The sequence below is a fragment of the Panthera pardus genome, unplaced genomic scaffold, assembly GCF_024362965.1.
Source record: "Panthera pardus isolate Hobbes unplaced genomic scaffold, ASM2436296v1 HiC_scaffold_8, whole genome shotgun sequence".
NCBI classification, from domain to species: Eukaryota; Metazoa; Chordata; class Mammalia; order Carnivora; family Felidae; genus Panthera; species Panthera pardus.
This window is the reverse complement of record NW_026527013.1, coordinates 92,655,854-92,677,845: the sequence shown is the minus strand read 5'-3', so window position 1 is coordinate 92,677,845 and position 21,992 is coordinate 92,655,854. Positions and strand designations below refer to the sequence as shown.

The 21,992-nt window shown below is 37.2% G+C and overlaps 1 protein-coding gene across 1 annotated transcript in view; it reads right to left on the bottom strand.

Annotated features, from left to right (window-relative positions):
* The window catches only part of ZNF804B (zinc finger protein 804B), a 514,063-nt gene that overhangs the window by 83,166 nt on the left and 408,905 nt on the right, over positions 1 to 21,992 (bottom strand). Inside the window, exon 2 of the mRNA XM_019443249.2 lies at positions 14,150 to 14,293. Within this exon, the coding sequence (XP_019298794.2) occupies positions 14,150 to 14,293 (144 nt within the window). The remainder of the gene's footprint in view (positions 1 to 14,149; positions 14,294 to 21,992) is intronic.

The window sequence follows — 21,992 nt, the reverse complement described above, 5'->3', positions numbered from 1 at the left end:
AGAAGGGGATTTTTTTTCTTTCATCTTTAATTTAAGAACACGATAGGTCTCCCAGAGGTAAAATTTATAAAAGCATGGTGGCCTGCTTGAGACAGCCCTCTACCCACCCGAGTTTTACCTCAAACTTATCCACACTGAGGCTCCAGCAATTCTTCAGTATACTGCTAATGATTCCCTCAAAATCCTCACACTTCAGCTTTGCAAAGTTGTAATTTCTTATATCCCCTTGTCCAATTTTGGGGAAAGCAATTTGCCCCATAACCTCAGTTCACTGATGGTTCTAAATAGAGCTGTCGATCTTTCAGTTTGTTTAGTTTTCATCTGTTTCTGTGGATGGCCGTGACAACTTCCAAATTCTGTACATAATGGACCAGAAACTGGAAGTGCTCACTTATTTTTATATCTATAGAATACAAAGTACCTAGCACAAATGAGTTTTGAACAAGTGACTGAAAGAGTGAATTACTGGATGATTTCCATATCTAATCGACAGAATTACATGGAAATAGGAAAGAAATAATTAATTAAAACTGATTTACGCATCAAGCATGGCTTTCTGTGGTCTGGCCTTATCATGAACATTTCTGGGCAGTGACTTCCAGCCTTACAGTTCTGTAATATCTTGTTTTTTTGATTATAATGGGTATAATTTTATCACTTAAATAACCAGATTAATTTATGTTTCAAGGGAGGAGCTCACCTAGTGCCAGACACTTAACAGATAATACTTAATAGATAAGGAGAATAATATTGCCATTTGTAGATCTTCAACAATGCAATAATAGAAGCTATCATTAGACATTGTAGGATTAATTTTATGCATAATTCATTCAGCATGGAGCTACCATGATATGCTGAAATATTATGTCAAGAAGCCGTAACATAATTTTAAAAGAAACTAAAAAAAAAAAAAAAAAAAAAAAAAGGGTAGGAAAAGTAAACCTATAGGTCTGTAAATGCAAAAAGCATATACATGGTAAAGAACCAAGACTCTGCTGTATGATTTTTCATGATATCTGACATCTGATATACATCAAAGTGAAGTTGCTGAATTGTATTCAGAAAGTAAAAGCCTGACATAGGTGTTATGGCTCCAGGGACCTAATGCTAGCAGCACATTATTATTTTTTCTTCACTGCCAAGTCTAAGCCTGAGATTAAATCAAGAGACAGAAAGTTGCATTTAACTACAAATTTACACAATCATAATTACAGAGATAAAAAAATTTATTATTAAAAAATATTTATTATTAGAGGCCCTCCAGGTTAGCCTCCCATTTGGCGAAAGAATCCCTCAAACAGTATTCTTGAAAAATGAGCCCCAGCTTCCCTTGGAAACCACACTTTGTGAAACCTGCCTCCATCTGCTATGTTGAGCACTTACTATATGCTAGGCAATGGGCCAAGATTTTCATGCATTGTCACAATAACTCTGTGAAGACTATAGTGTTGGTTCTATTTTACTAAGAAAAAAAAACACAATATATATATATATATATATATATATATATAGGCCTAAAGTGGTGGGAAAGACAGGAGGGAGGAGAGAGAAGGGAAGGGACAAGTAACAGACAAGGTAGACCAAACCACTGAGGTGAGGACTAGCTGACATTAATCCAGCAAACTTTGGTAGAGAAGTAAAACTGGAAAAGTAGAGGTTGGGACTCAAAATAAGAAAACCAGTTAGCCCTTATAAAAGAGGAGATGGGCCAGCAGATCCCCTAGTCTACTCTGGCAGAAAACTGAGGCTTGCTCTCTGGAAAAACTGAACCAGGTAGGATTTAGTCTTAAGAACATCTGATACAGTTTAGGGCTAAGCTATAAAACCATTTAAAATAAGGAGATTAAGTGAAAATTTGCATACAAGTGAGATTTCAAATTTCTTTTCTGTTCATGGCTTCTGAAAGCTTCACAGATACCCCTGTAGGTCATTCACTGAAAAAATAATAATAATTACTACTTATCACACCATACTGAAGGTTGCCATCTGGTAAACTCAACCCATACACATAAACCTTCCAATCAAACTTTTGGTCCCTTAGTTATAAATAAGACTGTCAGGTAAACAGCCAAGTACTACAAAATATATGAGGAATGCCTCAAGCACATAAACTGTAGATCAAACCAAATGTGCATTTGCTTGCTCTCTCTCACTCTCTGTCTCTCTCTATTTCCCCCCACACACATACACACACACAATATGAAAAAATGTTCAGTAGAAAATCTGGAAGATAATATTGTGAAAATCTCACAGAATTTTGACCTAAATACTAAGACATACACATTAAGACATAAATATTAAGACATAATATTAACAGCAAGAAAAATAATAAGGAATTTGGAAGATTCATTCTGGAATTATAATATCCAAATAAGAGAATTTTGAAAGGGAAGAAAGAGAGCAGATGAGGAAATTATCAAATATAATATTTAAAAAATCCCAAAACAAATGGTGAGATTTTCCTAATTGAAATATTCTATGGAATGGCCTGCACAGTGATTGAAATTTGATTCATAGAAAAGCAAGTCATTATAAGATGTTAGCATATTAGGAATCTTTGGAACAGTGTGCATGGTGTGATTTCCCAGACTTTACATGGAACATTCCCTCTTCCTGGAACATTCTCCCTCAGATAGATGGCTGTAATCAATGGCTCCCTGTATCTTCTAAGTTTTATCATTGTCTTTTCATTAAGGTCTTCACTGAAGTCCCTAATTAAAATTCTGTTTGCCCAGAGCACCCCCTCTACACTCTACTCTTATTTTCCTCCATAGCACATAGGACTACCCAGTGCTCTGCATATTCTATTATTTTCTATCTTCTTTTTTAGAAGAAGATCTTATTTTCTATTTTCTGTCTTCTTTTTCTATTTTCCCACACTCACTGTGATGTCAGCTCCACAAGTATGGAGATGATTGGTTTATTACTGTATCCCCAGTAACTGGAATGGTATCTGGCCCATAGCTGGCTGTAAATAAATGTTTCTTGTGAGAAGAAATGATGAAGAGAAATGTCTAAACGTTTTCAAAAAGAAAGGATTGGGATTAAAGATGACATTGACTTTTCAAGAGCAACATTAAAGTTGAAACCCGGTTGAAAAATAAATCAAGTATAAAAGTAGAATAAGCACGTTTACATTTACCGATACACGTGGGTCCCACAGTTTTACCTTGTGTGTCTTAGGAAGCTTCTGGGGACTAGGTTCCAGCAAAAGGAGGAAATAAGATATAGGAAGTCATAAGATCAAGAAAATGAGGAATAAAATCTTGGAGAGAAGCAAAAGCAGTCACAGGATGATGATAAAAAGAAGTCTCAGAACAATAGCTGTGCAGCAGGAGTGGAGAGCAACCTGCGGGGGCTGGGGTAGAAAGAGAGAGGTCCCTACCACCTATTTCTCTAAAATGGGAAGGAGGGGAATAAAAAACAAAACAGAACTGACCTATTGCCTCATGTATCTGACATTTTGTATTAATACGTTGTTATCGGAGGCACTGGTGGTTCAGTCAGCTAAGCGGAACTCTTGATTTTGCCTCAGGTCATGATCTCACAGTTCACTTCAAGCTCCACATCAGGCTCTGCGCTATCAGCGTGGAGTCAGCTTGGGACTCTCTGTCTCCTCTCCTGCCCCTGCCCCTCTCTCACATGCTCTCTCTCTCTCAAAAATAAATAAATAAATGTTAAAAAAAAGACTTTGCGGGGCGCCTGGGTGGCTCAGTCGGTTAAGCGTCCGACTTCAGCTCAGGTCACGATCTCGCGGTCTGTGAGTTCGAGCCCCGCGTCGGGCTCTGGGCTGATGGCTCAGAGCCTGGAGCCTGCTTCCAATTCTGTGTCTCCCTCTCTCTCTGCCCCTCCCCCGTTCATGCTCTGTCTCTCTCTGTCCCAAAAATAAATAAACTTCAAAAAAAAATTAAAAAAAAAAGACCTTGCTATTATATATGGTACATAGTTCAGAGATAAATTTGTAATAGGCAGTGATAGAAAACGAGGCAAATATAAGAGTAAAGCAATTTCTAACTCCAGGAAAAAAGAGTTGTACAAAAAAGAAAACATAATCATAAGGTAATAATATTATATATGAAGCTCAGACAATTTAGAAGCCACAGTGACATAAATTCTGGGTATCGACTTACCACAATAAAATAGAAATCTTTATGGACTGACAAGATGTAAATGAAAACATATGAAAGCAGAATAATATGTAAAATAAAATCACATTTTATGTTTACATTTCCTATAAAAGTTAACAATTTGATGTAAATGTTTAGACACTTATCTAAAAAGATAGGGACCAAATTGTTACTACATACTTTTACTCATTGTTCTATACTTCTGATTTTTAATTTTTGATACAAGCAAGTATTCCAGCATCTCTTTTAATAATTAAATTTTGTGTAAAATATAGATCCAAAATGCAATTTTAATTTTTTACATAGTATTCTAGTTTATATGTGTCATAATTTAGTCATTCTCTGTTTGTTTGTTTTTTTCATTGTAGGTTTAGCATGTTTTCAGTATTTTTCTATTTTAAACATCCTATACATCAATCTTTGGAATTCATTTGATTATTTTTCTAGAATACATGCCAGATGGAATTGTTGATGGGAAAATTCCCATTTTAAGTCCTTTGCTAAATAATCCAAAACTGAACATCAAAAGATTGAAACAATTTATATCCTCATAAGGACTGTTTACCAGTGTTTGTTTTCTCACATCTTGTCAACACTGAGTAGGATCATTCTTTTATCATATTTGACAACCTTATAAAAAAAACTCTCCAAGTTTGTATTTAGTTGATTATTAGTGATGTAGACCATGTGTTCATGTGTTGCGAGCCAATGGCAATCGTTTGAATGTACCCCTTCTCACTTTCTCTCCTTGTCACTGCTATATAATGATTTCTGATCATCTCTCTTGGGCTTTTAGCCTCATATCTTATCACAGAGCCAAGCTCTTGCCTGGTGTACCATCTCTTAAACTGCTTTTAGATATATTTTTCTAAATCACAAATCTGATCATATCATTTGCTTGCTTAGAAGCCCTTGAAGACTAGCAATTTCCTACAAAATAAATTGTAAAATTCTTCAAGGGGCACACCAAATCAGCACGGATATGAGCTCAACTATTTTCTAAATTATAAAAATGGGTTTTTATGACAGCCTTTCTTCAATAATTATAAAGAATGTGGGATTAGGGGCCCCATCTTCTTTACTATAACATTCACTCTATCGAGTTAAGAAGCGTTTAAGGAGTGACATCACCAAGATGTCAAGGTAGGCTGTCCCTGATTTCACTCCCTTTTAAAAGAAGAACAGTTAATAACTGATTAAAAACAAGGTACTACTATGAGACTCCTAGAAAATGGCAATGAGGGTGAAGCACCCCACTGCACCTCAGAGCCCAAGACAGACCACATTAGAAGGGAAAGAGAAGCAGCTAGACATTGATGTTATTGCCCTGCCCCCAGGCCAGTGAAGCACCACATAGAGAGATCTCCCCTGAGTCTCTGGTTCCTTCAGGAGAGACAGGGGAACCTAGGCAGGGACAACTGACCCCCACAGCACTGTTGGTCACTTGTGGAAGCCTCTACTCTGATCTCGCCCCACAAGTACTGCAGGGGAGTCTTTGGGCTCAACCACCAGGATGTGACAGAGAAGTGGGGAGGGGCATGGAAGAACCCGCGCATGAATCTTGGCAGGCACAGTTGATATGCCCAAGTATTAACCCAAACCAGCGGCTTTGCTAATTTGAAGAACCAAGGCAGTGGTGTCCTCTGGCCAGGGAACTCTGTGGGGTGTAGCTCTGCCTTATTTAGATCCTTAAAATGCGGAATTTGCTGGTCCTAGAGCTGAGTTTGCCCAACCCAGGCAGGGAGGTGAGTCATAGGTGTCCACCATTTGTGGAGAGTGTTTTCAGGCTACATCTGACCACCGCGGCTGGCCACAACTCCTGGAAGCTGTGCATCCTAGTGACACTTGAGCAGAGCAGTGGGATGAAAGAATGGATTGCCCCCACATCAAAGCTAGTACCCAGCAGAGAGGGTATCCGTGCTACACACAGGCAGAGGGATTAATTCATAGCCAAGCCTAAGGGTAGTCCCAGTTCGTCCCATTGGAGAACTTGTTTGAGAGATTGAGAGTTACCTGGAGCATCCCCTTCCCTGCCCACTCAGACGAGGGAGCCGAGACCCAATTCTACCTGCCAGAATAAAACAGGAATAATGCTCCTTGACATGGCTGTTGGCAATGGTTTCTTTGATATGACACCTAAAACACAAGCAACAAAATCAAAAATAAACAATTGGGACTAAGTGAAACTCAAATACTTCTGCAGAGCAAAAGAAACCATCAACAAAGTGAAAAGACAGCCTACAGAATGGGGGGAAAATCTGCAAGCCATGTATCTGATAGGGGGTTAATAGCAAATATATAAATAAAATTCATACAACCCAATTGCAAAAAACCAAATAACTCAATTTTAAAATGGGCAAAAGAACTGAAGGGACCATTTTCCAAAAAAGATAGACAAAAGGCCAACAGGTGCAAAATAAAGATGTTTAATATCACTAGACATTAGGGAAATGCAGATTAAAATCACAATGAAATACCATCTTATGCCTGTTAAAATGTCCATCATTAAAAAGACAATAGTTAACAAAGGCTGGTGTTGATGTGGAGAAAAGAGAACCTTTTGTGCACAGTTGGAATTGTAAATTGTTATGGCCACTATGGAAAACATTATGGAGGATCCTCAAAAATTAAAAATAGAACTACCATATGACCAGGCGATTCCAGTTCTGGTAATAATTTATTTTTAAAAAACCCAAAAAACTCAAAAGACACCTGCACCCCCATATTCATACAAGCATTATTTATAATAGCCAGGACATGAACACATCTTAAAAATCCATCAACATTATACAATGGAATATTATTCAGCCATAAAAATGAGAAAATCCTACCATTTGTTATGTGGATGAACCTTGATTGTATTATACGAAGTGAAATAAGTCAGAGAAAGACAAATCTTTAAAAGTAATCTTAGTAAAAGGGATCAGAGTTGTGGCTGCCAAATGTGGAGGGTGGGAGGAGCGGGGATTGGAGGAAGATGGTCAATAGGAATACAATTCCAGTTATAAGATAAATAAGGACTAGAAATGTGATGTACATGATAACTATAGTTAACACTGCTATATGATATATAGAAAAGTTTTTAAGAGTAAATCCTAGGAGTTCTCATCATAAAGCAAAATATTTTTTCCTCTGTAACCACCCACAATATATGTAAATCAAACTATGCTGTATACTTTAAATTTACACATTAATATATGGCAACTATTTCTCACTAAAACCGGAAAAAAATAAGTGATTTATCAATGGTGGATGAATATACCGATGTAGGACAGAGTGGTATTCACTTACTCATTCTTTTTAAAACATATTTATGGAATCATTACTATGTGCCAAACACAGCTCTACACTTTAGAGAGACAAGGATGGATACATGGCCAATAGAACCAACAACACCCTCCTCTTCTCTTTGTGGAGCCAATGGCAGGGAGAAGGGGAGAGGACAAAAAAATAAAAAGGAAAAAATTGTGTTTACAGAGTAATAAGCAATGGTGTGCTGATACACAAACACTCTGGAAAAATCAAAAAAACCTAAGAAGCATTGTTTGTAGTACTTGTCTATTTCCCACCACAAACCATGGCTGATTTCAAGCTACTGATGGTTGAAGAGCCAGCTCTCAGAATTCTTATACATTGAACAATTGGCTCTGGAGAGCCAGCACAAATAGAGTCTGACCACCACTGAGGGCAAACAGAGTACTAAGGTTGGGAGAACTGACAACGGTCCACTTGAGGTAGAGTTGCAAAGCAGAGATCCTCCCCCCAACCCCCGCCCAGAGAAAGTGACATTGAACTACCACACAAATGAAGAGAAGAACCAGGAAGGTTCACATGGAAGAACATTACAGAGAGATATATTGCAAATGTCTTAAAGCAGGAAAGCACTTGGCACATCTGAGATACAGAAAGAGCTAGAATATAGATTTTTAATTTATTTTTTAATCAGGAGACAACCTTAAGATCAAAAAGGCTTTAACTAAAAAAGGTTGGCAGCAGCATTTTAGGAAAGCTGAATTGTGAGCCAGAAGCTAAGATCTTCTTTGAGTCTTTTGTACTTTTTTTGCTAATGGAGGTTCCAATTACTGCTGGGTAATTCCAGGGGGTGGGGTCAGTGAGGTATGTATATATACATTTATATTTACATATACATTTACATATACATATGAATGTACACATACACACACACACACACACACACACACACACATAGCAGAAAGCTGGATTATAGAATGCAGAATATAAATGAAGATAAGTAGTATTTTATTTCACTAGCATGTATGTTTCTGAGAATTTCCATTCCAGATACTTGAGTCTACATTTCATCAACTTTGCTGATCCTACAAATTAACTAGACCTTGAAGTTTTTTTTGCCACATTAAGAGGACTAGTAACTTAAACATATAATGGTGAAATATATTATCAGGACAATTGGGGCAGTATTTGGAGAAAATTAAATCCACTTGGGGCACCTGGATGGCTTAATCGGCTAAATGTTCTACTTCGGCTCAGGTCATGATCGCATGGTTTGTGAGTTCGAGCCCCACATTGGGCTCCACACTGGAAGTGTGGAGCTTGCTTGGGATTCTCAGATTCTCTCTCTTTCTCCCTTTCTCTCTGCCCCCCACCTATTTGCATTTTGTATTCTCTCTCTCTCTCCCTCTCCCTCTCTCAAAATAAATAAGTAAACTTAAAAAAAATCAAATTGTAGGAGCAAAGCAAGGGGTAATTGGACTGAATTTGTTTAGCAGTTGTGGGAGTCTTCCTCTTGGAGACAAGACGGCAAAGGTGATTCTGTTCTGTTATTTTATCCTGAGCAGGTAGATTTGGGGAGAATCCAAAATAATATTTTAAGAATGAATCAGTTGGAGTTGAAATTCAGGCTTGACAAGTTCTCCTGAGTGAAAATAAATCCAGTCGTGAGGCAAATGAAAATTAGGAGGATTAAATGTCACATGTGGAGGATCTAAAAGTGGATTTGTTTTTTATTATTGAAGATATTTTCATGGATTATTTGTATGGGGATCAGGCTCCTTTGTTTTTTCTAAATTGAGATGAGCCAGTATGTCTCTGAGGCAGGAGAGATTTTTATTGCATGTAAGGATGTGCAGTTTTCATTTCAGTATTATACACTTGTGGCTAACTGTCTTGAGAAAAGAATTATGACTTGTAGAGAGTCTCACAAGAAATTAGCTGTTATTAACATGTTAGCTATATTAATAGTTACACTGCTGTCTTTATCCAAGTGACTATAATTTGTATATACATTCAAACTGCTTTAGTGGTAATGCTCAACATTTACATGGAAACATAAGTTCAAGGCAATAGCTAAAACAATGGAGTTATTTCCAAAAATGTGAGTTATATATAGAGCTAGGTTGTTAAAGCTAGAAATTTATTTTTCCGCTTATTGAATATCTATAAAAAATTCAGCTTTTTTTTACTGACAAGCAATCTTTCTCTACCAATAATACCTAAGAAAAATATCTTTAAAAAAACTTTTTTTAATGTGTATTTATTTTTTGAGAGAGAGAAAGAGAGACAGAACACAAGTGGGGGAGGGGCACAGAGAGAGAGAAACACAGAATCTGAAGCAGACTGCAGGCTCTGAGCTGTCAGCACAAAGCCTGACGCAGGGCTTGAACTCAAGGACTGCAAGATCATGACCTAAGCCAAAGTCAGATGCTTAACCAAATGAGCCACCCAGGCACCTCACCTAAGAAGAATACCTTAATTTTTTATCAAATTATAGAAAAATTATATTAAATGCCCAATGGAATTAAATTAAAGCTATGACTCTCAGGCTATTTTACTTTATTTTTAAAGTCATATATTTTGACTTACTTCTCTAGATTTATAATATATCTCTGAATAATATAATCTTTATAATAAAATAACACAGGACACTGCTATTCAGGTACAAGACAATATAAAAGCTTAGAAATCACTTATTCAACTGAAGGAGCCTAGGGAATAATAAAAATTCAGATTACCTTGCTTCTCATTCTAAGTCATTCTACCAATGAGTAACAGAATTCATTTCATGTGAATTTAGAGTCACTTCAAAGTATACCAAAAAGACCATACTGTTGGAAGTTCAACAGAAGAGGACAGATATTTTGTCTGAATCCACATGGAAAATAAAATTATAGAAGCTATTCATATTACTCAGGCCAAAAAATATTCTCAGCCAAATCCTCACCACTATCATTATAATCATCATCACAATCAAGAAGAGCCCTTACTGAAGCAAGAACCAAACAGACATATTTAGCTTTGGAATTTGAAAAAAAAAAAAAAAAGACTTTTGCATGTTTTACTTTAGTAAATACTTCCTTTTTCTGTATATAAAATTCAGTTTCATTTAAAAGGGAAATTGTAAACCCAGCTTCATTTAAAATTCAAGCTATTGTCAAATTTTTAGGCTAAAATAAATCTTTAGGTAAAAGAAATTTCAACATTACACAAGAAAGGAGTCTTACAAGGTCTACAGCACATTTAATTATTCCATTGGTTTCCAAAGTGGACTCTTGTACAAAATTCTGCACAATGTTAACAGATTTTGATCAAAGAGAATTTGGAAAATGCTGTCAGGTCACCTTACCATGAGATCTCAGCTCTTTGAATATCCAGATAAAAATTGTCAATCTCTGCATTAAATACGCAGGAATATATGCTGAAATACAGCCACGAACGAGATGGGAGGCATCCCAGGCAGAGGGAAGATTAGGAGCCAAGATGAGCAGGTGGGAAAGCATAAGGCATCTTTGAGAAACTGTAGGGAAATTCTGGAATTGCAGAAGATAAATCTGGAAATGGAAGCCAGAGCCAGACTGTGGACGTTTTGAATTGACAGGCTAAGTAGTTCAGACTCTTGAAAAAGTCAGTCATCACCCCCTGAACGTGGTCATTTAAGAAGATTAAATGGCCATAAATGGGTAGCCTGGTTTGGAGCAGGGAAACTACTGGAGATGGGGAGTCCAGTTCGAAGGCCCTAGCAAAGATTCAAAAGTGAGATTAAATATGAATGGTGAAAAGAGATTGCAGAACGAAGACCGAGAACAAGATCTACTGGAAAAGAATGAGAGGAATGAGACACAAGAGCTCCCCAGGATAGTGACGGTGACTTTAGTGGCCAAAGAGAGAGAATCTGTTGCAGTTTCTCTGTGGGTGGATCATGCTCTGGAACCGCCGCACGTCTTGATGTAGGTTTTCTATCATATAAGACCTACCATTTGTCACTACACAGTTAATTTCTAGTCATTCTTTAAGAATTCTAGCTTAATTGTCATCTCTTCTTTCGTAAATCAGTTTTTTACACTTAGTATCTTAGGTATACAATTGCTAGTACACTTATGGTGTGTGGATGTGTCTGTCTCCCCAGTTGGGATGTCAGCTCCCAACTGAAGTTAGGGACCAAATGGGTCCATTTTTCACAACTAGCACAACAGTACATAACAGAAGCTCAACCCTTGTTTGGTGAAGGAGCATACCCAGGAACATTAGAGCACTGATAAGCCTAAAGACACACAGAAATAGGGACACAGATAAAATAGAAGGCTAGAGGAAAGTTTGTTTTATCAACATGTTGGAAAGCCAATGGAAATAAGATTGAAGGAACTAATAAAAAGGGAAATTGATGAGACAGAATTCCAGAGTACAAGAGAGGCTGTAGCAGGTAGAGCAGGTGTGGAGAAATCACCCTCTTAGGAGTCCAGTGCTTTCTACAGTTTTGAAAACATGTCTCATGCCCTTCTATTTCCTCACCTTAGCTTCTTGTGTTTCCACTGTCAAGAATGCCATCCCATCTTCAGCCTCAAGTTCAACATCTACTTCTGCATGTTTAAAGCACAGATCATATGTAGCTATCCCATGAGAACCTTCTCTGGTTACTTATTTTTCTAAATCATATATATGTAATATATATATATATATATAAATATATATATATATATAAGTATATATGTATATATATATAAATCATATATATTACATATGTGTGTGTGTATGTGTATATATATATATATATATATATATATATATATGTATGTATATCATCTCAAGACCACCTACATAAAATCCACTGAGAGTGATGCTTATGGAAATTTCTCTTTATAGACATATTCCATGTAATTAATAATGAATGGATGATAGAATTAGAATCATCATTTTACAACTTGAAATGAAGTAATAGATTTAAGCAAATGATCATCGATGGTTACAAAAATCATTAGTGGAAAAAAGTGAGGTACTTAATGATGGATGGATCAAACAGCTATTATCTAAACCCATTTCTCAAACTTAAAGTCATAAAAATAGAGGCAATTAGACATCATATGCCTCTTTACACAAGGGTACAATGTGCCTTGTATTTTTGCCAAGAAAAAAGTATGAACTTGAATTTGTCTAGATCTCTATATGTAACAATCAGTTTAAAAGAAATACAGAAGACAGAGGAAATGAGAAAAGACAGTATTGGATTACATTTAGCAAAATCCTGAATATGTCTAATTTTTTCAGCAGATAAATTGCAAGAAGTAAACATAAGGAGGGAATGAAAAACCTATAGTTGAAATATATATTCAAAGAAACTTAAACACGTGTCAACCAAAAGTATGGATATGTATGTGTGTATGTTTAGAGAGAGCAAGCACATGCATGCACTAGTGGGGGAGGGGCAGAGGGAGAGGAAGACAGAATCCTAAGCAGGCTCCATGCCCAGCATGGGGCTCGATCACAATCACTGGACCCTGAGATCATGACCTGAGCTGAAATCAAGAGTCAGTTGCTTAGTGGACTGAGCCACCCAGGTGCCCCAATAATGGATATTTTGGACCCTGTTTGAAATTCTCCATTTTAATCATTTTAAAATGCAAGTTCCTGGGCCCCACTCAGAACTACTGAATTAGAATACCTGAAGGAGAGGCTGGGTATCTGCATTATCAAGTTCCAAAGTGATCATTATGCACACTAAGTTTTGGGAATCACAGTCCTAAAACAGTTTATTCCATGTCCTTGCTCTTGACTGAAAAATACAATAAATTATGGATACATGCCACACCTTTAAAAATAGAAACTGAACCTTGGATCTCTCAAGGACAAATATTTTATATGCACTCAGTAAATACTAGGGATGTTAGTCAAAATATTTGTTGTTGTTTAGTCTGAATAAATATTTTAGGTCTAGATTATAGAAGAGTTCCCCACACATTCCAAGATATCAGATCCATTTGGCATCAGGAGTGTACACCTTCTCACAGTTGTGAGCCACAGTCAATCCTCTGACCAAGTGGAATCTCTTTCTTAGTGGTATTTAACACTCCTAATTCTTAAATGGCCAAAATCTTCATACCTCATGCAATAAGGATAAATGCTAACAGGATAAGAATAATAGCCTCCTCTTGCATAGAGAGATGGAAAGAGAGGATTATAGTAGCATGCATAGAATATCCAAACTGATAATGTATATATATGGCCCTTTAGGGAAAAAAAATGAAATGTTTCTATATGAATTACCTCTCAACTTAGCCTCTCAGAGTTTTCGTTTATTTGTTTGCAATGGTCCATTTATTAAGTAATCACTTTGACTTTCCTAAGAGGGTATTCTTTGGAAAATGTAACCTTTTAATGAGAATTGTTTTCCTAAAGTCCTAGTTTTCGCTAAACCTCAGAAATCTTGAAAGAACCCTATAACAGATTCTGTCCAGTGCTCTGCTTTTGCCACTATCTAGTTAGGTGATTTTGAATAGGTCACTCTTTTTACTGGGTTCTGGCTTCCCCGTATGTGTAATTCTAAAATAAATATCAGTCTGCTTTTAGATCTTCTTTAAATTCACCTACAGTTTTATGTGACTTCTAGGAAAAAAAAAATTTCACCTAACATTTAAACAGAAAACAACCTTTCAAGAAAAAAAAAATGGTTTCACCTCAGCATCTTAGATGACAATAAATAAGGCTAAATGCATACATTCTGTTGTGAAGGTACAAATCTAGGAATAAGAAAGATTTTTCCCACTCGGGCTTACCTGCTTATGAGCGTGATCGTAAGAATTAATATGATTGTCAAACTCCTGGTGCTTGTGATACTGCTTGTCACATAATTCACAGTAAAAGTTTGCTTTTACATCTTCCAGGGCCTTTGCTGTGGACTTCTCCTTTTCTGGAAAGTCCTTTAAAGGAGGAAAAAATGTTGGTTATATTTCTCTCTCATAGCATAACCAGATCTCACATTAACCAACTTGTTATTTAAATTTACTATGACTGAAAGAATATGGTGAGGCTCATTATTTTTATTTATTTACTTTTTTTATTTTGGAAATTCATGGCACACTGGAAATAACTTTCAACTCAGCCTCATTCCTAACTTATCAACAAACACAGAATGAATTCCCCCAAAGAAGCCCACAGTTGCAGCTTGGTCATTCTCTTTCTTGCCATCCATTTCCAGGTTGGTCTACTGACTCACCTAACTGAAAGAATCACCACAATTTCCTCTGCCAATCCAATGGCTGATCTCAAACACAAGCCTCCACTATGTCCTTGAAGCACCCATTACTACAAGGCCTCTCTACTATAATATTTTATTGGGACATTGATGACATTGTTTTATATCATTCATTTACTGCTTCATGTGTTTTAGCCTCACTGAAACTGTCAGTGTTGGGACTTGCTATTCTATGCATACAATGCCTATTCCCACCTTGTCAAGTTGATGAGCTCCTACCCCTTTCCCAAGGCCCAGCCCTTTGTCCCCTCTGGAATGCTTTCCCATGGCTTTATCGGAAGGACAAAGTGCCCATTTCGTTGCTTGCTACCAAACACATCCATGAACATTCATAAACATTTCTTCTTCTGATATTATCCCTTACGTTTCTGTTTCACACAATTCCATCTTCAGCCACTGATCTATCTACTCCATACAGTCTCCGTGGATGACCTCCATTCACACTATAGCTAGGGTCATATTTATCTGCAGTCTCTAACTCCAGGCTAAGCTTCTTCGAGAAACATCAGTTCATGCTAGACATGGCCACTGGGTTTACCACATAGTTTTCAAAACCATTACTCTTATAATTTTGACTGTGCTTTATCACAGACAGAGTTTTGGCCACATCACTCCCCTGCTTCAAATCCTCTTGAACATAGAGAATATAGTCGGTGGTACTGTAACACCACTGCGTGGTGACAGGTGGTAGCTACACTGGCGGTGAGCATATAGAGATGTTGAAACATTATGTTGTACACCTGAAACTAACATAACGTTGGGGGTCAATTATACTTCAATTAAAAAAGAATAATAATCCTCTTGAATTCTCTTATTTCCTATAGAATAATAGCGATGAATACTTACTGAGCATAAGCTATGTGCCACGTAGTAAGCTGAGTATGTGGTGAATTATCTCACTTATTCCTCACACCAACCCTATAAAAATAAGTTCTCTTTTAATCTACACTTTACAGAGGTATCAATCAGCACTTAGAATCACACACTCAAATCACACACTCATGGCCACTGAGTAAGTGGAGGGGGGATTTGAATTCAAATAATGTATGCCTAGCGCCCTTGTTAATAAACAAGATACTTTGCTATCTCCCTTGAGGCCAGTCCTCTTAATGTACCATACAAGCTCCTCCCTACCTCATCAGCGTCATATTGCATGAACCCATGCTCCCATATTACCCCCCTTAATTCTATAATCAGACGAAGTCACATGATATTAGATTATCTTTTTTCATGTCTATGCCCATACATCCTCTGAGGACAGGAACTGTTTTATTCAAGTTTGTGTCCACAATGCCAAACATATTGTCTAGTCCAGAGTTACCTATTTAGTATACATTACATAAGTTAATGGATAATAGTAGCCTACATATTCACACCTTCTGCCATTCTGCAAGTCCTCTATTATCCCAGTGCCTAAAGAAAAGAGTGACTGGCACATAGAGGGTACCAAATAAATACGTATAAAGAATGAAGAGACAGGGGGTGCTGAGTGGCTCAGTCAGTGAAGCGTCTGCCTTCAGCTCAGGTCCTGATCTCAAGGCTTGTGAGTTTGAACCCCACATTGGGCTCTCTGCTGCCAGTGCAGAGCTTGATTCAGATTCTCTGTCCCCGTCTCTCTGCCCTTGCTCCACTCACACACACACACTCTCTCTCCCTTAAAAATAAATTAATAAACTTTATAAAAAGGATGCAGAGACAAAATAAAGGATGGACTTTAGTTCTGTTTCTCTAACGTGACTAACACTCTATAGAAAGAAATCAGGCCATTAACCTGAATCACAGGACCATTGCCGACCAGGTAAGAAAGCAAGCACAGGGAATGTAGGCAGATCATCACAGGGTTGGGCAAGGTGATGGAGCAATGAATTTAGACATGGGAGCATAATGATTCAAGCCCAAATATAAGAGGCTAACACAACATGGCACAAAAAGCAAGCAGGATGGGAGTACCATTAGCAAACAACAAAACTAAACCAAATATCTGGACTGTCTATGTAAGAGAATTAAAGTAGCAATTTGGTTACATTCTAGGCTAATGGGGGATATAAAAACTACTGACAGGATGTATCCAGTAATGAGAACACGGACTTCAATATCAGGACAAAAACCCAGTTGCTCAAAAAATTGAAATAATGGCTTGTTAACGTAGTCACTTGAGAACTGAGGCAGAGGTGTAACACTGAGGTAGAGTTCATTCTTTTGAACTAGTAGCCTTACAGTTAGAGGCAACCATTATTTCTCATCCCATCTTTCTCCAGGGATCATTTTACATGTCCTTTACATGCCCTGTCTAAGTTCAAAGACTGGGACTAGAGACTACTTAGGTTTACCCACAGTTTTTCTTACATGATCACGACACTAGAATAACAACCTTAGAAAAGTGACCATGTGCCTTGGATATGGAAAACCTCTGCTTCAGTGATCAGAAGTGCCTCGGCTTCATTAACTGGAAGTGGGTGGTAACTGAGAATTCAGGGAAGCTAAAAATAACCTCTCATGTTATTCCCGATTATGTGGAGGATTTTTTTTAATGTTTATTTATTTTTGAGAGACAGAGCAAGACCGAGCACGAGCAGGGGAGAGGCAGAGAGAGAGAGAGACAGAGAGACAGAGAGAGAGAGAAAGGGAGACACAGGATCTGCAGCAGGCTCCAGGCTGTCAGCACAGAGCCCCACGCAGGGCTCAAACCATGAACCCTGAGATCATGTGACCTGAGCCAAAGGCAGACCCTTAACCCACTGAGCCACCCAGGCACCCCTATATGGAGGATTTTTATAACAACAGCTCAATGACTAGGGGTGAGGCTTCTGCAATTACTCTTGGTATCTTCATCTACGCAGCATTTATTACTAAAAAATCCTTTAATTATGACATTAAGTGAATTTCATTGCAAAATTTATAATTATAAGAGAGTTACCAACATTTAAGCCATCTCCTGTGAATGTCCACATTTCACCTTTATCAGACTAAACTGCATACCCCATTTCTTAATTCATTTTTCTTGCCGGGAAATGGTGCTGCTATCCCCATCTTCCTTCCTTCTAAGGAATTAATGATATTCCCCAGGGCATATTCTAGTTCCCTTATTAAGAGAGGAGGAATACATATGTGGGAAATAACTGCCATTAGCATAGCACATAGAGGTCACAATCTAGGGTGTCTATCAAACCCAGAAGTAAGAGCATAAACTTAACAGCAGGTAATTGGGGGTCAGAAGTGGGGAAGCTGAGACCTGAGAATGAAAGTCTCAGGCAGAAGAGAATATAAGCCAAGAGTTGGATAGGGCGAGAGGAATCACAGAGGAAAAGAAACAAAAATAATAATAATAATAAGGTTTGTTAAGCATCTTTGGAAAAATTGGAAACTGTGGGTGGCACTAGAGCTACTTTTGGTAAAAGAACCATAACCCAGTGGTCCATGTGTGAGGTGGGCCTGTTCTCTAGTGTGAAGTTGAACTGTCCATGGAGAAGGAGCTGAGTTGGTCTAGCTGTATGTACCAGAAGACTGGAGGGCAAGGGCTCAGACTAGCAGACTAGTAAGGAAGGTATCGTGTAGTGTAAATCTACCAGCTGAAAGAGGCCACTGATGTTCAGTAACTTCATGAGCTCTAGAAAATCAGGCAATGGTAAAGCAGGGAACATTATCCACCGTGTCATGCTTCTTCACCCATCCAGTCATTCATTCTTCCCTCTAACCACACACTCATCCGACTAACCACTAAGTAGTTATACATTCAAGAATTGTTAAAAAATAGAATTACCCTCTGATCCGTTAATCACACTAGCTGGTATTTACCCCCAAAATACAGAAGTACTGTGTCAAAAGGATACAGGCATTATTGCATATTTACACTGAATGCCATGTTTATTGCAGCATTATTTACAATTGCCAAATTATATAAGCAGCCCAAGTGTCCATGGACAGATGAATGGATAAAGAAGATTCATACATACATATATACACATATGCATACATACATTCACAAACACACACACACACACACACACACACATATATATAATGGAATATTATTCAGTCATAAAAAAGAATGACACGGTGCCATTTGCAACGATGTGGATGGAACTAAAGAGTATAATGCTAAGTGAAATAAGTCAGTCAGAGAAAGACAAATACCATAAGATTTCACTCATGTGGTATTTAAGAAACAAAACAAATGAACAAAGGAAAAGGAGACAAACCAAGAAACAGACTCTTGACTATAGAGAGTAAACAAAAGGTTACCAGACGGGAGGTTGGTGGAGAGATGGGTGAAATAGGTGAAAGGGATTAAAGAGTACTCATCACGATGAGCACTGAGTAATGTAGAGAATTGTCAGATCACTAGACTGTACACCTGAAACTAACACAACACTGTATGTTAACTATACTGGAAATAAAATTAAAAACATATAATTCTATCATTGCCTTGCTAGTTATTCAAAGTTCTCTTTCACACTTTGCCTAAAAGGAGGCTTTAGAAGCTTATTTAACAGAAAAAAAAAGTAACATTTATGAAGCAAAAGAAAGCCTCGTGTTAACCATTCTCAATGATTCATTAAAAGGTTGAAAAAGAATTATAAATTGAATATGACAGTTATCTTAACAAGAGTCATTTTTAAAACATTAGGTATTGCCAGTGGGCATTTTATGTTTCAGTTCAATAAGAATTCTGTAGTAATTAATTACTTTTAATAATTAATATTTTGGGTGCAGGGAGGGAACATGGACTTTTTCACACCAAAAATTTACATTCATGCAAATAACAGGGACATATCTAATGTGGCAAGAATTCTGACTCAAGTAATGCTTTTAATTGGAAATATGGCTATTTTGCTACCAAATTATTTTATTATCGTAATGATGATTACACAGTAACACCCACTGAGCATTCTTTGTAAACTGGAAATCTGCTAAGCACTTCACACTTGTTAACTCCCTTAATCTTCCAAATAACCTGATGAAGTATTATCTATTATTATTCCATATAAAGGTATGGAAGACAAGGCACAAACATGTTTAGAAACTTGCTAATCACTGAAAAGCAGAGACTAAATTAAGAATCAGATCTGCCTGACTTCAGAACTATTAATCACCATGCTAAAGGCTGTCCCAATTACTTAGGTTTTATCCAGTTGCCACAAAATTTCAAGCTGCCTCTGCTAACATTTTGTGGATTTGGGATGATACCAAGGCCCTAGCTCCCAGAGAGTGTAAGAGGAGTAATTATAATTTTAAAAATCTATTAAGTTCTTGAAGCTGAGAGATAGGCACTAGGAAAATACAAGGTGGTAGTCTTGTTTCTGCTGGTTGTGAATATGTGCCCTGGTTATTAAAAAGGAAACGAAAAAATCAATTGCTGCTCTTCATATCTCCTTGATGGTAATACCAGCTCAGAGCTTTGAGGATTGAATTCATATTCTTTGTATGAAAGCTCACATTTGACCTTTCACTATTATGTGTAAGAGATTGCTTTAAGAATTCTAATATTCTCTAACCTGTTCTATTATATTGTCCCCAAATAAGATCCTGCTTCAAAGACAGTGCATTCCCCTCCTCTGATCAAGTGGCTGTCATGGATTCGGAAAACTCTTTTGGTCCCCATTGTCTTCCTGAATCTTTGCAACAGACTGGATAATGGAAAACTCACTGTAGGGGGTTTTATTCATTGATTTATTTTATTTTTGTGATGGGGAAAAAATATTCCTTGGAGACTGACTAGCTTGAATCTCAGCCTCTCTCTTACAGAAGTTTCAGTTATTTCAGTATAAATTAAGGAGAGTAATGAGTAGCTTGCAGAACTGCTGTAAGTATAAAATGAGTTTATTTTTATGGAAGCACTTAGCATAATGCATGGCAAAAGTAGAACTTGATGTCTAGATATTTTGTGTGTATATGTAAACATGGATGCATCATTGTATGCATGTGACACTAGGAAATTATTTTTAAAAATACCATTCTCTCATGAGTCTACAAAGCAACTTTAATTTTCTGATGGAAATTTGAGCAAGTGAGAGGAGCCCATCTCAACCTCACTCGACCATCTCATCTGAGAGCATGATCAGTTCATGCTAGTCAATGCAAATTTGGTTGATGCAATTAGGAGATTCAGAGGTTTTTATCTCATGATAATTGTTTAAATTTTGGACTATTTTGGAATACCACACACAGTCAAAAGATCATCATATGCACTCATACTTGAACATTAATATTACTAATATTGATTTTCCTAAAGATGTCACTAGTTTCTTTATAAAAAGAATGCTCTTTGCATTATAATAGCATCTACCATGGTACTTTTTATTTAGAAAAACTCAATAAATACTTGTTGAATAAATAAAACTCATGAATTAAAAGGCAGAGAATGCCATTCCCACTACATAATAGATAGCATGGCCTGCCCTGGCAATTTAAGTCATATCATGGAGAATGAAACTGATGAAATGATGGCAGATCGGTATGATCCTAAACATATGAGGTTTTAGGTGTTTAGAACAAGATATATATATATATATATATATATATATATATATATATATATATATATACACACACATTTTTTTTTAATGGAGAGTCTAAGGTCTAAGGAACTCAATGAAGGATTATCCTAAAGTAAGGAAGGGTAGTTCTGCACACAGATTCACAACCAGAACTACAGATTCTTGACTTTCAGTACTCATCTGACCTTGCCATAATCAACTTTTCGCTTTACAATTCATTAAGAATCTGGTAATGGGTTACCCGACTTGGACTAGAAAATGACCAGAGTGGGGCGCCTGGGTGGCGCAGTCGGTTAAGCGTCCAACTTCAGCCAGGTCACGATCTCGCGGTCCGTGAGTTCGAGCCCCGCGTCAGGTTCTGGGCTGATGGCTCGGAGCCTGAAGCCTGTTTCCGATTCTGTGTCTCCCTCTCTCTCTGCCCCTCCCCCGTTCATGCTCTGTCTCTCTCTGTCCCAAAAATAAATAAAAAACGTTGAAAAAAAAATTAAAAAAAAAAAAAGAAAAAGAAAATGACCAGAGTTATACCTTTCCATCAGTGCCCACGTAGGTGTGATGTCAGCCACTTCCTAGATTTGAACGATTTTCCCTTCTTATTAATAATTCATTTCAGGTACCCAGATTAGAAGACAAATACAACCACATTAAATATATGAACTCTTGCCTCTGTGTAGCATGTTGTGGAGACAGTTTGGCATCATTTCTAATTTGGAAAGAAATGACAAATTTCTGACTTACTGGCAAAATGGCAGAGTGAAGATTGCATTTCTGATCATGAAGTAACAATTAAATACTTAGGGTTTGCTTGTATAACTGCTAATTTTGGAAAAGCTTCCTAACTGGCTGCACTTGAACAGAGACTATTTTTGA